An 11673-nucleotide genomic window follows, 5' to 3' on the forward strand; every position below is an offset into this window, starting at 1 on the left:
TTATATATATATATATATATATATATATATATATATAGAGAGAGAGAGAGAGAGAGAGAGAGAGAGAGAGAGCTCGTACGTTACAAATGACTAAATTGTTGTGAATAGTTTAGTTATTTGTAACAAACCCTCCAATGTGCGTGTGTATAAAGTTCATTCATTATTGGAAGCAGAACAAGCCATTAGAATTAGGAAAAGTGCTAACCTCTGATTAATTATAGTCATTAGAATGATCAAATGGATGTTGAGATAATTTGTTACAATGATGGTACTTATAATTAGAGGTAACTAATAATTTAATATGCATTGATTATTTTTTATATGTATTATTAACTGTTTGTGTTTTAATCAATTAATCTAATATGACTAATACCAAGTTAGGGAAAAAAATAATTAAACGATCAATTTTTTTTTGTTTAATTTACAAAGCTTAATAAAAATAAGAAGAATTTATGGGAAAAAAAAAACTTCAAAAAATTAATAAAAAAATCACATCTCAAAGTTATATAAAAAAATGAAAAACATAAAAAATAAAAAAAAACAAAAATGTTTTCCAATCTTCCTCATTAAAAAAAACATAATATTGAGAAAAAATGATTATTGTGTCTTTTATTTAGTTTATATTGAGAAAAAAAAATGTTTTTTTGTTTATTTTCGTTATTGATTGTGTCGTTTTTCCTTGATATTTGTCTTTAGGGAAGGAGTCACGGAGCTCTCAACGGAGTGGTTTAGGTTCTGGAATTCCATCTTTAGTTGGGGCTTTCGGTTCGAAGGTTATAAAATGTGGTGCGGGTTCATCTCTCTCGACCAGTTCGGGGAATATTGGAGAAGAAAAGGACGTTTTTTCTGTATTTAACAAAAAGTAAATCTTTTTTACTAGATAATTGTACATTTAAATATGTATTGAGAGACATAGTCGATGCCAGTATAGCTGTAATTTCACACTTGAGCTTTTCCCTTCGAAGAGTTGATCTTTCATTTCAGAAATCCATTGTAGGGTCCCCATTAGACACTGGAATTCTGTCTGCCTGTTCTAGTGCAGGACGCAAGGAGAAGCACGAGCGGAGCGGTCTGGCTAAACGTGCAATGCCCCGTAGGGAGATCTAGCTTATTGGTCTAGTGCCGCATCTTCACAGACATGTCTATTTCACCGAGCCTCTCTCCGAGACAGTGCCCAGATTTCTTGATACTATGTTATATTTTGCTCGACATTGTGTTATATTTTGCGATTTATAGTGTCTTTTATTTTTTATTGTGATTTTTTGTTTATATTCGTCATTAATTGTGTCTTTTTTTCTTAATATTATGTTATATTACTCAATAATGTGTTATATTTTGTTTGGCATTATGTTATATTTTGGGATCCAACCCCTCATATTATGTGAGGGGTGTTTTTATAATTTATAGAGTGATTCAGGGTGTTGTGAGTGAAGAGTTTTCATATTTTAGAAAAAGTAGTGATTTTTCTGTATATTTGAAAAGTTACTGTTCATCCCCTATAATTTTTTAATATATTTTAAAAGTGATTGTGAGTGAAGGAAAGAGAAAAGGTAATGATAAAGGGTATAAAAATTATTATTTAATTGAAATAAAGAGAGAAAATAAAATGAGTTTTGGTGTAATTTTTTGTTTGGAGATAAAGAGTGGGATGAGAATACTCTAATATGTTATATTTATATGTTGTAATAAAATAAAATAACTGAGAAGATATGCCACTTGAAGATTCATTTTTAGTTAAAATTTCTCTCTTAAATTATTTTCCTATTTTTAATGAAAACTTATTTATGTCGGTGTAATAAAAAATATCAATCCATTATTTAATCAAATAACTAATTACTTAAACTCTATAGATTAAACATACGGGTATTTATGCTAGTATAATGATAATATTTATATTTTTAATGAAATCATATCTACATTTTTTATAATAAATCAATTTATAAACACTTTTAAGTGTAGTAGATGAATGTGGTAAAAATTAATGAACGATATTTATAGATATAAGAAGATAAAAACAAGAAGAAATTATGAATGAATATCAATTTTATTTTCACGCATTCATTTACTCTCTATGGATCCATGAAGTTCTCATCTCTCTTTCAAATCTATTAATAAAAAAACGTGTTTTATTCATGCTAATTTTACATATGATGTTCTTTTTTTTATGTCATTTGTAATGAAGGATTTTTTCATCTTTTGTTAGAATTCGTTATTCCACTAGCTAATTAAAAAATATAATTACAACTTATATCACCAGATGTATATTTTTTGTGATTATGAAGAAATTGCGTGAGAATGCACCACGTATTCGTATGAATATTCCACTAGAACATATAATTTGAACTAATTAAACTATTTAATTCGATAAAATATAGGCTTTTTTAATTTAATCATTTCTATAGTTTAATTGTATTTCTTTTGAATTTCCCGTGTATTTCTTTTTATTACCTATATATATATGTAATAAACAAATTCAATATCGATAGACAAGTCCTTTTTTTTACATACCTAATGAAAATATTACATATTTGTATCATTGACAATATTACATATATGCTAATGCTATAATATGAATTTTTTCGTCATTATTGGGCAAACGGTATGTTCAATATGTTTTTATCCACCTTCTAGTATCTATCAAAAATAATTACCTAATTATATTAGATAAAAATAATTACCTAATTATATTAGATAAAAAAGGCTATTATAAGAGCATTAAGGTTGGAGTCTCAACATCCACAAATTCTATATAATGTAGAGAAAAATATATAGAGAAACACAATAAAAACACTACATTGAAATCTCTATAATAGAAAATTTTTTATAGAAAACTAAAGTACACCTTCATATTTAGATTCTCATATACAACCCTTTATATTTTGCTGAGTATATTAAATAATAATAATAATGAGTAGAATATAGATATTGATAGAGATTGGATGCGACTTGTAGTTGCCATTGGAGTTGCCTAATCTGGTGGATATTGAAAAGGCACAAGTTGATCTATATGATTGTTAGATCAAGAATATCAAGAGCCCGCAGGCTCTAATACCATCAAACGGTTCACAAATAACTATAGACACACACAATACCTTTTACCAAGTATTAAGATTGGCGGAATCAATCTTAATACAAACACTCACACTCAAATGAATATGCCTTAATGATTCTGAAAGTAACAATCATGAAATGGAAGTACATAACTCAACTTTAAGGCCCAATGCAAATTTCTCTTAGGCTTTCAGTACTTGATACTTCAGAATCTTTAGCTTTAGAAATTGAATAAACAGGACGATATGTTTTAATGAGTATAAGCCACAAGTATCGTATCTCTAATACTTATTAGCTTTACTTAAAGGACATAATAAAAAGTTGTTCTTCCTAGCTTATCGTATACTATCAATGATATACAAAGTCACAAACACACTTGTTACCAAAATCAAACATGATGCCAATTCCAAGTGCATTATGGAATTATATACATGAAACAGAAAGGAAAAAAAAAACACCTTGTAAGAAAACTAGGCAATTATGACCGTCTTTAGTCGCAAGTAGCCGTTTGTGACCAATTTGCAAACTAAAAGGCGACCATAAATCGGTCGCTACTTTGGCAACAGTTTTTCCTATCGTAATTGCCTAGTTTTCTAGTAGTGTGCATTTAAGTTACTTGAAATAGTTTCTTCAAGGCGTTGTTTTTAGCGAAGTAACTCCCTAACGAATTACTCTTCCTTGACGACTGACGTGATAACACTTCCTTTTGATTCTCAACCTGGTCTGAAGAGATCACCATGACTGGTTCATCAACAGTTATTTCCCCTTGTTTCTGCATGTAATCCCATTTTTCTTGGAAAAGGTAGAAAAAAGCCATGAAAGCCACCTCAACTGTGAACAATATACTCCAAAACCTTGCATTCAAGGACGTTCTTTTGTGATATGCTTTTAGACCTGTGTAAGTGTTCAAGATCCCAACTAGTGAAATTGCTGTCCCAAATATCCAGTGGAAAACATACCAAACGGTCCGCCCTTTAGTTCCCCTGGAAAACAACAGCTATTTGTTATTGTATGCTATGAAGATGTTTTCAGCGGTGTATTAAGAGCAAAATCGATGCTATGCATACCTCTTCGGCCTGCGAAAGCCGACCAACACTTGCACCAGAATGGCAGCATAAAGTGCCAGACCTATTCTCTGGTGGGTATTGTTGAATTTGTTTTCAAAGCTCATTATAGAGAGGATTGCTGCAGCACATGCAAGGAGCACTGCAAGTATCTTGACACACACATTGAAAAGTAATTAAGAAAACTGATACCAAATAATATGTGACAAGTTGATCACACTTAACAAAAGTAATGTTCACCTTAAAATGTATAGACAAATTAATAAGATTATGAAGCTTACAATTGAAGAATAGAAAGGACATTATAAAGCCCAAAAACACTGCTAGTGTTCTTATCATTAGGGTGACTTTACGTATTGTCAAAGTATGGATGATTTGTAGGATGATAAAACATGGCACCGGCCTGTACTTGTGGGCTCAATAACAAGTTTCAAGTACTATAATTTAGCAAACCCAACAAAATTATTAATATCCTGGTTCTTGACAGTTAAATGAGAAGTCTATAAATCAATTCTTAAAAGTTTGATAATAGATTGGCAACCCAGAGAGAATTAAATTTCATCATAAAAAAATATACAATATATATTTTACCAATGGGTTGATGTCTCTTTTATATTTACCTTTGACTTAATCATCTTAGTGACCTAAAGAAAGAATAATGCAATGTAGATTAAAGGTAAATGTTATTGGTCTGGTAGGCTACCTATATTTGTGGGCTCAATATACATTGCCACTTTATGTATATATAAATCACATTACTTTTTAATCTTTTTATTCTATATTTTCTACCAATGCATGATTAAAGTGAAGCAATGATGGCATGGCAAAAAAGATTAAAACTTTAAATGATAAAGGCATGTGATTTAAAACTACACCAAGTTACGCAATTTATTTTATTTAAAGTGTAATGAGGAAATATAATCTTGAATGTGGTAACAAAAACAAAATATTATAACAAATAATACCTGCAAAATAGCATGAATATAAATGATAGCTTTAAGTTTTCTGGGGCTGCATTCTTCTTTATTAAACATTCTTATTATGATTACACCAAGAGGCATCAAGAACCCCATAGAAGCCCACAGCAGAATCCCACGAAGCTTTATTTCGAATACTAGACGAGTATTCATCTGCGAATGTAATCGATCATGCGGTTTCTCAAAAGTGAAAATGAAAAGAAAGAATAAAACTCAAGAGTGATTTTTAGTGTACCTTGTGTTGATCAAAATCTTGGTTGATGAATTTGTGAGGGATAATGAGATGGTTTTCATTAGATGAGCATACACCTAATGGTAGGAGATAAAGTGCAAGTAAGCTTGCAGGTATAGATGAAAGAAACAGGTTTTTAAATCCATGCATAGTGATCTTCACTTGCTCACCAACTATTCACCACTTCTATATATGCTTGAGATTTCACAAGATCTCTCTCTCTCTCCCCCTCTATATGACTATACACACACACATATACGTATATACCAACTCTCTAGATTTGTCCTTATACCATTGTTGATCTAGACATGTTGATGAGCTAAAGAGTTTTGAATGAGTAAAAAGCTAAAGGGGAAATATTATAATCATGCGACTTCATCATGTCACTATATTGTCATTTCATGCATTGTTTTTTCCCCCTCACACCTATTAAAATAAGTATATATTTTGTAACATGAGTTTTTTTTTCACTTTTTTTTTATGGAGAGAAGATAATTTTCATGGGCTATGGGGTGGCGAATGGAGGATGCTGCATGGTTTTTGTTGATTCTGACATCTAAGATGGCTGCCGAATAGGGGTTTAAGCTAGTGTCTGATTGCCGTTGAAGAGGATCCGCCATCTCAGATGGCGGATTTGAATTGACTTAGCAAACTGATCCTACTTGGCAAGACATGATGGCCTGACCACGTGGCAACTGAATTAACTATTATTTTTAAATTAAAAACATAAATATAATATAATTAAAAATAACCTTAAAATAACATTCACTAAAACATTACATCTCAAAAACATTAAAACACTAAATTAAAAAAAAACATAAAATTAATTCTCCACTTCCGATTTGCCTGAGTCGGAGTCTTGAGCCACAGCTGAATCAGTAATGATTTCTTAAAATATCCCATGCTATGATGTGAAAAAAAAACACTCGTCAGAGATATAGCTTCGGTTGTCATGATTTGCTTGTGAATACGCTTATCCTTCAAGCATCTCGCAAGTGCACGTACGTAGAGTCAGTGAAATTCACTAACACTTATATTGGCATCTCACTCCACTTTGAATTGATTTGGTGGGTGGAACGATCACCGGTACCTCCAAATTAGACATCATCGCATGAACTGCAGGCCAAAATTGGCCTCCAATTGTGCCATTGCCCGTCATGTACATACAAGCAATGCCAACGCGACCTCGTCGTCATAGCTCCACAACGATGGTTGTGTCTTGGATGAATTTCTTTTGGGGTTGTTATTTGAAAGAAAGAATTTTTTGAGAGAGTTTGAGATGAAACGATGAATAAATGTGTAAAGATGGTTGAAATGGTTAATATTTATAGGATAAAAATAATTGTCTTTTTTAAGTTACCATTTTCAACGATAACATTACCGTTGCTAGCTGTCGGTGTGGGGTGCGGCTTGCATAAGCCGAATTGGCTTCAAAAAAATCGGTACCAAGGGGGTCGGGGCAGTGTTCCCGCTCGTCCAGCGCGGCACTGTTTTCCTCCCGCCCTACTACCACCACCCTAAGAGATGAGCTGTATTTAAGAAGTGAGCAAGTTGTGATAAAAGAAACAAAATAAGTCTAATACGAATTAATAGTAGTCGAATAAAAATGTTTTAAGGACCATTAAATTTGGCCCTAAGCTTATTTAAGTGTAGTTAGTATTGTAGTAATCGATGGTCACTAGTCGGTTGATGGGCTTTGGACTAGCGATTAAATGATATTAATTGGAATTAACGAGATTAATCAGTGATGAATTGACGCTAGTCGAGATTTGTACAACGTTGAGTGTAACCATGAGTATATTTGAATAGCCGAGCCATCTCAAAAATATAGAGAAAAGGAAAATCTGTAGGTCTTGCTTACAATCTTATCATTTGACTTAATGAGTTTGCCTACAAAAAGTTAAAGGCTAGTTCTAATTCTTTCAATTAAATGTTTAGTTTACACTTTCTTACTAGGTTACAGGGCGGGTTTACATGCTTAGGTGTGGTGTTACGGGAACCCACTGAGTTTCAAAATTTATATTGAATACCTATATAAGTTATGAGAGTGAACCCATATATATTTTGAGAGTGAACAGATAAACAATCTATAGCCTTGCTCTAGTGGTAAACATCCTTCCTTTAGAGTTGTGTAAACCCGGGTTCGTATCACACAATCAGCGTTAGTTTCTTCTTCTTCTTCTTCTATGGCATTTGTTTTTAATCTTTTTCATTTTTTTTACAAGTTAACTAAGGGTTTTACTTTTTTACCCCAGATCGCTAACACAAGTCAAGAATAAGAACAGAGCTCCCTGGCCACTTGAAACCTTAACAGCAACCATCATCAAACTTCGTCTCCGATCGTCCTCCACCTACGCCCCTGCCTCTGCCGCGAGTTCAGTCTTTGGAGTAAGGTAATTAATTATTTTCATGTTTCGCTTCAAGTATTTCGTTTATTTATTGAAATTAGAATTACAAATGATGACTCTATTGGAATTTGTTAATTGAATTAGATAATTTGTAGGCATTACGAATATTAAGAGATATTTCCATCAAACATTCAATCATAATCTTTAAGTAGTAAAGAACCCTCATTGGATGATCTTTCATGGGAAAGGAAATCAATTTCATCTTATAATCCAAGTCAAAATCATGAAATTAGACGAACGAACGTATTTGCTTAGAGGTCCATGTCAACCAATAGAGCATGAGTTTCCACACACAGATTTTAGTGGTAATTCAAGACGTTTTATTAAGGGTTGGTACACACAAGAACATGGAAATTGGTTAGAATATAGTGTTAAAACGGATAGTGTAATTGTTACTTGTTTAAGGAAATTAGCCACAATAATGCTTTTGTTAGTGAAAGGGTACGGTGTTGGCATAGAATCTCAGGATTTACTACTCATGTTGGTAAAGTATATTTCTTATATCATATCTTTATTATGTATGTTTTCGTTTCTATGATTATGTTTGTTTTTTGCGCATTTATATTCTGTAATGAACCTTACTCGGCCCGAATCGTTGAACCGACCAGAATCTTTGAACTAACCCAAAAACTTTTATGCTTGGTCGTATAAAATGATAATATTTAAAAAACAGTGAACCCACTGAAAAAAATTCTTAGATCCGCCAAATAATAGAAAATAAGGATTTAAAAAAAACAAAAAGCAAGATTGATCTAATAATCCATGTCGATACCAGAAGAGAACATCACATCATTTGTTTATTTGTGAATCAAAAATTTTAATCAAATGCGATCATATTTTTCACAAAGGTATAATTATTAATTAATCTTTTTATTTTAATCCACAAAAGTTATTATACTACGTTATAGAATGTAAGTAAATACTTAGAACATTAAAGATTTAACAAAATCAAGCAAGATTGATCTAATATTAATCGATGTCAATACAAGAAGAGTACACCACATCATTTGTTATTCATGAATGAGAATTTTCCATTAGATGTAGTCGTATTTTCACAAAAAAATATAATTTGTAGTCGTAAGTCAAGTCCCAAATCGATAATCAAACACGAACAAAACAAATAACTCTCGTTTATATAAAACAGAAAATATAACTTAAAAAACTGATTACAAACCTTCAAACCCTAACTCGGTTTGACTCTTGATGAACTCTAACTTGGTTACATCAAACTTGCTAATGTTTAACCATAACTCGGCTTATATAGACTAACCAAACTTGCTAGTCAAGACATTACCAAATATAATAAACCCTAATAATTCTTGAATTGGGCTTTACACTTGGGCCAAACAACAATTGTGCCAACAATCACCCCCCCCCCCCCCAATTGTTGTATCCGACTCATCCAACTCACCCCCTAATTTCCTACTCGAAATTGGCGGATCTTCAACTTCACGTTTGTCATCTTTTTCTTGATTCTCCCGAGATATTTCTTAATCTCTTGCAATGTTCTTTGGGATCAACTTGGCTTGAAGTAACACTTGCTTCGTTTGATCATTAGACGCCTCCCCTTGGGCTTGAATCACTTTCTTGACCACGCGTTTAGTTTCTTGAACACTCTTCTTTGGACTTTGAATTTTGGAACTTGGATCTTTGATTGAAATCTGACTCGTAACCGGCTTGTCTTCTTTCAGTCCAACACTTTGAAGATCTCTACATGCAAAATTCTTCATTCCAATGATAGCTCGTTTACCGGGGCTTGCTATCTTGAGGCTAATCTTGTACAATCGGTCGTTGGTCCTTGTCACCTTCATTAAAAGCTTACCTGTATCATCTTTAATGGTTAGCAAATCATGCTTCATGTGAATCTCGCATCCACCTTCTGTTGCTTGACCAAGACTTATGATATTGCACTGTAAGCTCGGGATGTAGTAGACATCGGTCAACAGGCGCTGCTCCCCCGTTTTCACTTCAATTAAAACTGACCCTTTTCCCCGAATATCAATACAAGATTCATCTGCGAACTTCACCGTTCCCATTTCTTGTTCATTCAATTCATAAAAGTAAGCTTTATTACCCGTCATGTGATTCGATGCTCCGTTGTTGAGATACCAAACATCTTTCTCCATCGGCTCGGTTTCGAAACGCTTTGGAATCACACCGTCTTCATTCAGTAAAACCGTCTTTTGATCACCTTTTATCATAAACAAAGATTGATCAAAATCATCAACTTTGTTCAAATTAGATTCTTCCTTTTTCTTCATACGTTCCGGGCACATAGCCGCAAAGTGACCAAACTCATCACAACGGTAACACTGAATGTAACACCCCGACCAAAGGCGGATTATACATCGGGGCGCCACATATTGTTTCATTACTCGCGACACTATTGGTGTCAATATTTATTAATACACATTTTATCGCGCACGCGCAGCGGGGAAAATAAAGAACATAAATCAAACATAAATCAATATATTATAAATTATAACATTCAAACAACATTAACTTGTCTTGATACATTTTAATTCTAGGTCCAAAAGTAAAAACGTCCTACGTGTCCACAAGCTCCAAAACAGCTACTGCAAACCTGAACATGTGTTAAAATAAACGTCAAACACTTGCGTGTTGGTGAGAAATCAAGTTTAATAGATAATCATAGATAATCACAGTAAATCTGCGCGCAACACGTGTATGTCTAGAGTTTAACAAGGGTGTAATCAGATTGTGATCAAGCCTAAGATAGTTCATAGATCATAGTTCAATCCATGCTCCCAATTGAGCATAAAAACGAGAAAACATCTGTGCAAGTGTAAACAAAGAAAACCGTAAACGATAGGTCTCCCGTGTTCAACTAATGGTACCAACGGAACTGCGGAATAGGCCGAACAAAGCGGTTAATGATACACACATACAAATAAACAGCCAAGTAAACGTCCTCAACACATGGGATACTGCGCGACTAAAGTTCATAAACAAGTTTAAGACTCAAGTTTTGTATGAACACATGAACATCCCAAAGCATTTAAAATAAAAAGGGATTAGATACGAGATAACTCACATGATAAACGATGCGGTGATAGATAAAGCAAGAACCAACTTTAAACAAGCACAAGTTAACCTATAAATAAGATTATTGTTTTAATGATTTGTTTTAAGTCTTGATTATAAGTTAGCATAATTAATAAGTAAACTATTATATATAATATATATTACCGGAAAAGCAGGAAGAACAAGGAGGAAGACGGAGGCAGAGAGGAAGACGGCAGAGAGAGCAAGGAGCAAGAGAACAGGAGAGATTAAGTGTTTTGTGTGTGATGTGTTAGGAAAAATAATACTATTATTTATAGAGAAACCCTAGGAGACATAATCCTAGAAAAGGGGAAAAGATCAAAAAGCAAAAGATATCAAAAGATATGGCAGCTGCAGGGGGCAAGATAAAGCTGACAGGGAACAGTAACAGGCATGGGCGGTTCAGATAAAGGTACTGGTCAAGCATGGCAAAAGCAGATCTCAAAAGATAATGTCAGTCACTTTTTTTCTGCCAACCAATGGGGTTGGTACGCATGCTGCGCCGAAAGTAACTATTCAGACATAAAGCAGATTAGGTCAACAGCTCAAAAGATAAGACAACACAAAAGCAAACGGCTAGATTTAAACAGAAGATACAAGGGTTAAGCGCGGGAAGGCTGAGTGCGCGAGCGCGAAGGCTGGCACAACAATCCTTAGCGCACTGCGGGAAGAATCACAAATCCTTAGCGTGCTGCGTGAAGAACTAGAATTCTAAGCGCATCGCGGGAAGAACATACATTCTTAGCGCATCGCGGGAAGAACATGCATTCTTAGCGCGCTGCGAGAAGAGTTCTCTTCACGCATCGCAGGAACAAGATGTCTTCACGCAGGATTCCTTGTAAGGGGTCTGGCGCGTGGAGCTGCGCAGACATCCT

General features: G+C 33.7%; 1 protein-coding gene across 1 annotated transcript; it reads right to left on the bottom strand.

Annotated features, from left to right (window-relative positions):
• Nucleotides 1-3586: 3586 nt before the first annotated feature.
• Nucleotides 3587-5604, bottom strand: LOC143538184 (cytochrome b561 domain-containing protein At4g18260-like). The gene is made up of 4 exons (XM_077031790.1): nt 5328-5604; nt 5081-5245; nt 4119-4267; nt 3587-4034 (listed from the first exon to the last, which is right to left on the bottom strand). Exons 1-4 carry the CDS (start codon nt 5472-5474, stop codon nt 3659-3661), a joined length of 837 nt encoding a protein of 278 aa, XP_076887905.1. The 5' UTR covers nt 5475-5604; the 3' UTR covers nt 3587-3658.
• Between the last annotated feature and the right edge of the window lie 6069 nt (nt 5605-11673).

The sequence above is a fragment of the Bidens hawaiensis genome, unplaced genomic scaffold (genome assembly GCF_021521415.1).
Source record: "Bidens hawaiensis isolate Kalapana, Puna unplaced genomic scaffold, B.hawaiensis_p1.1 tig00011510_1, whole genome shotgun sequence".
In the NCBI taxonomy this organism is placed as follows: domain Eukaryota; kingdom Viridiplantae; phylum Streptophyta; class Magnoliopsida; order Asterales; family Asteraceae; genus Bidens; species Bidens hawaiensis.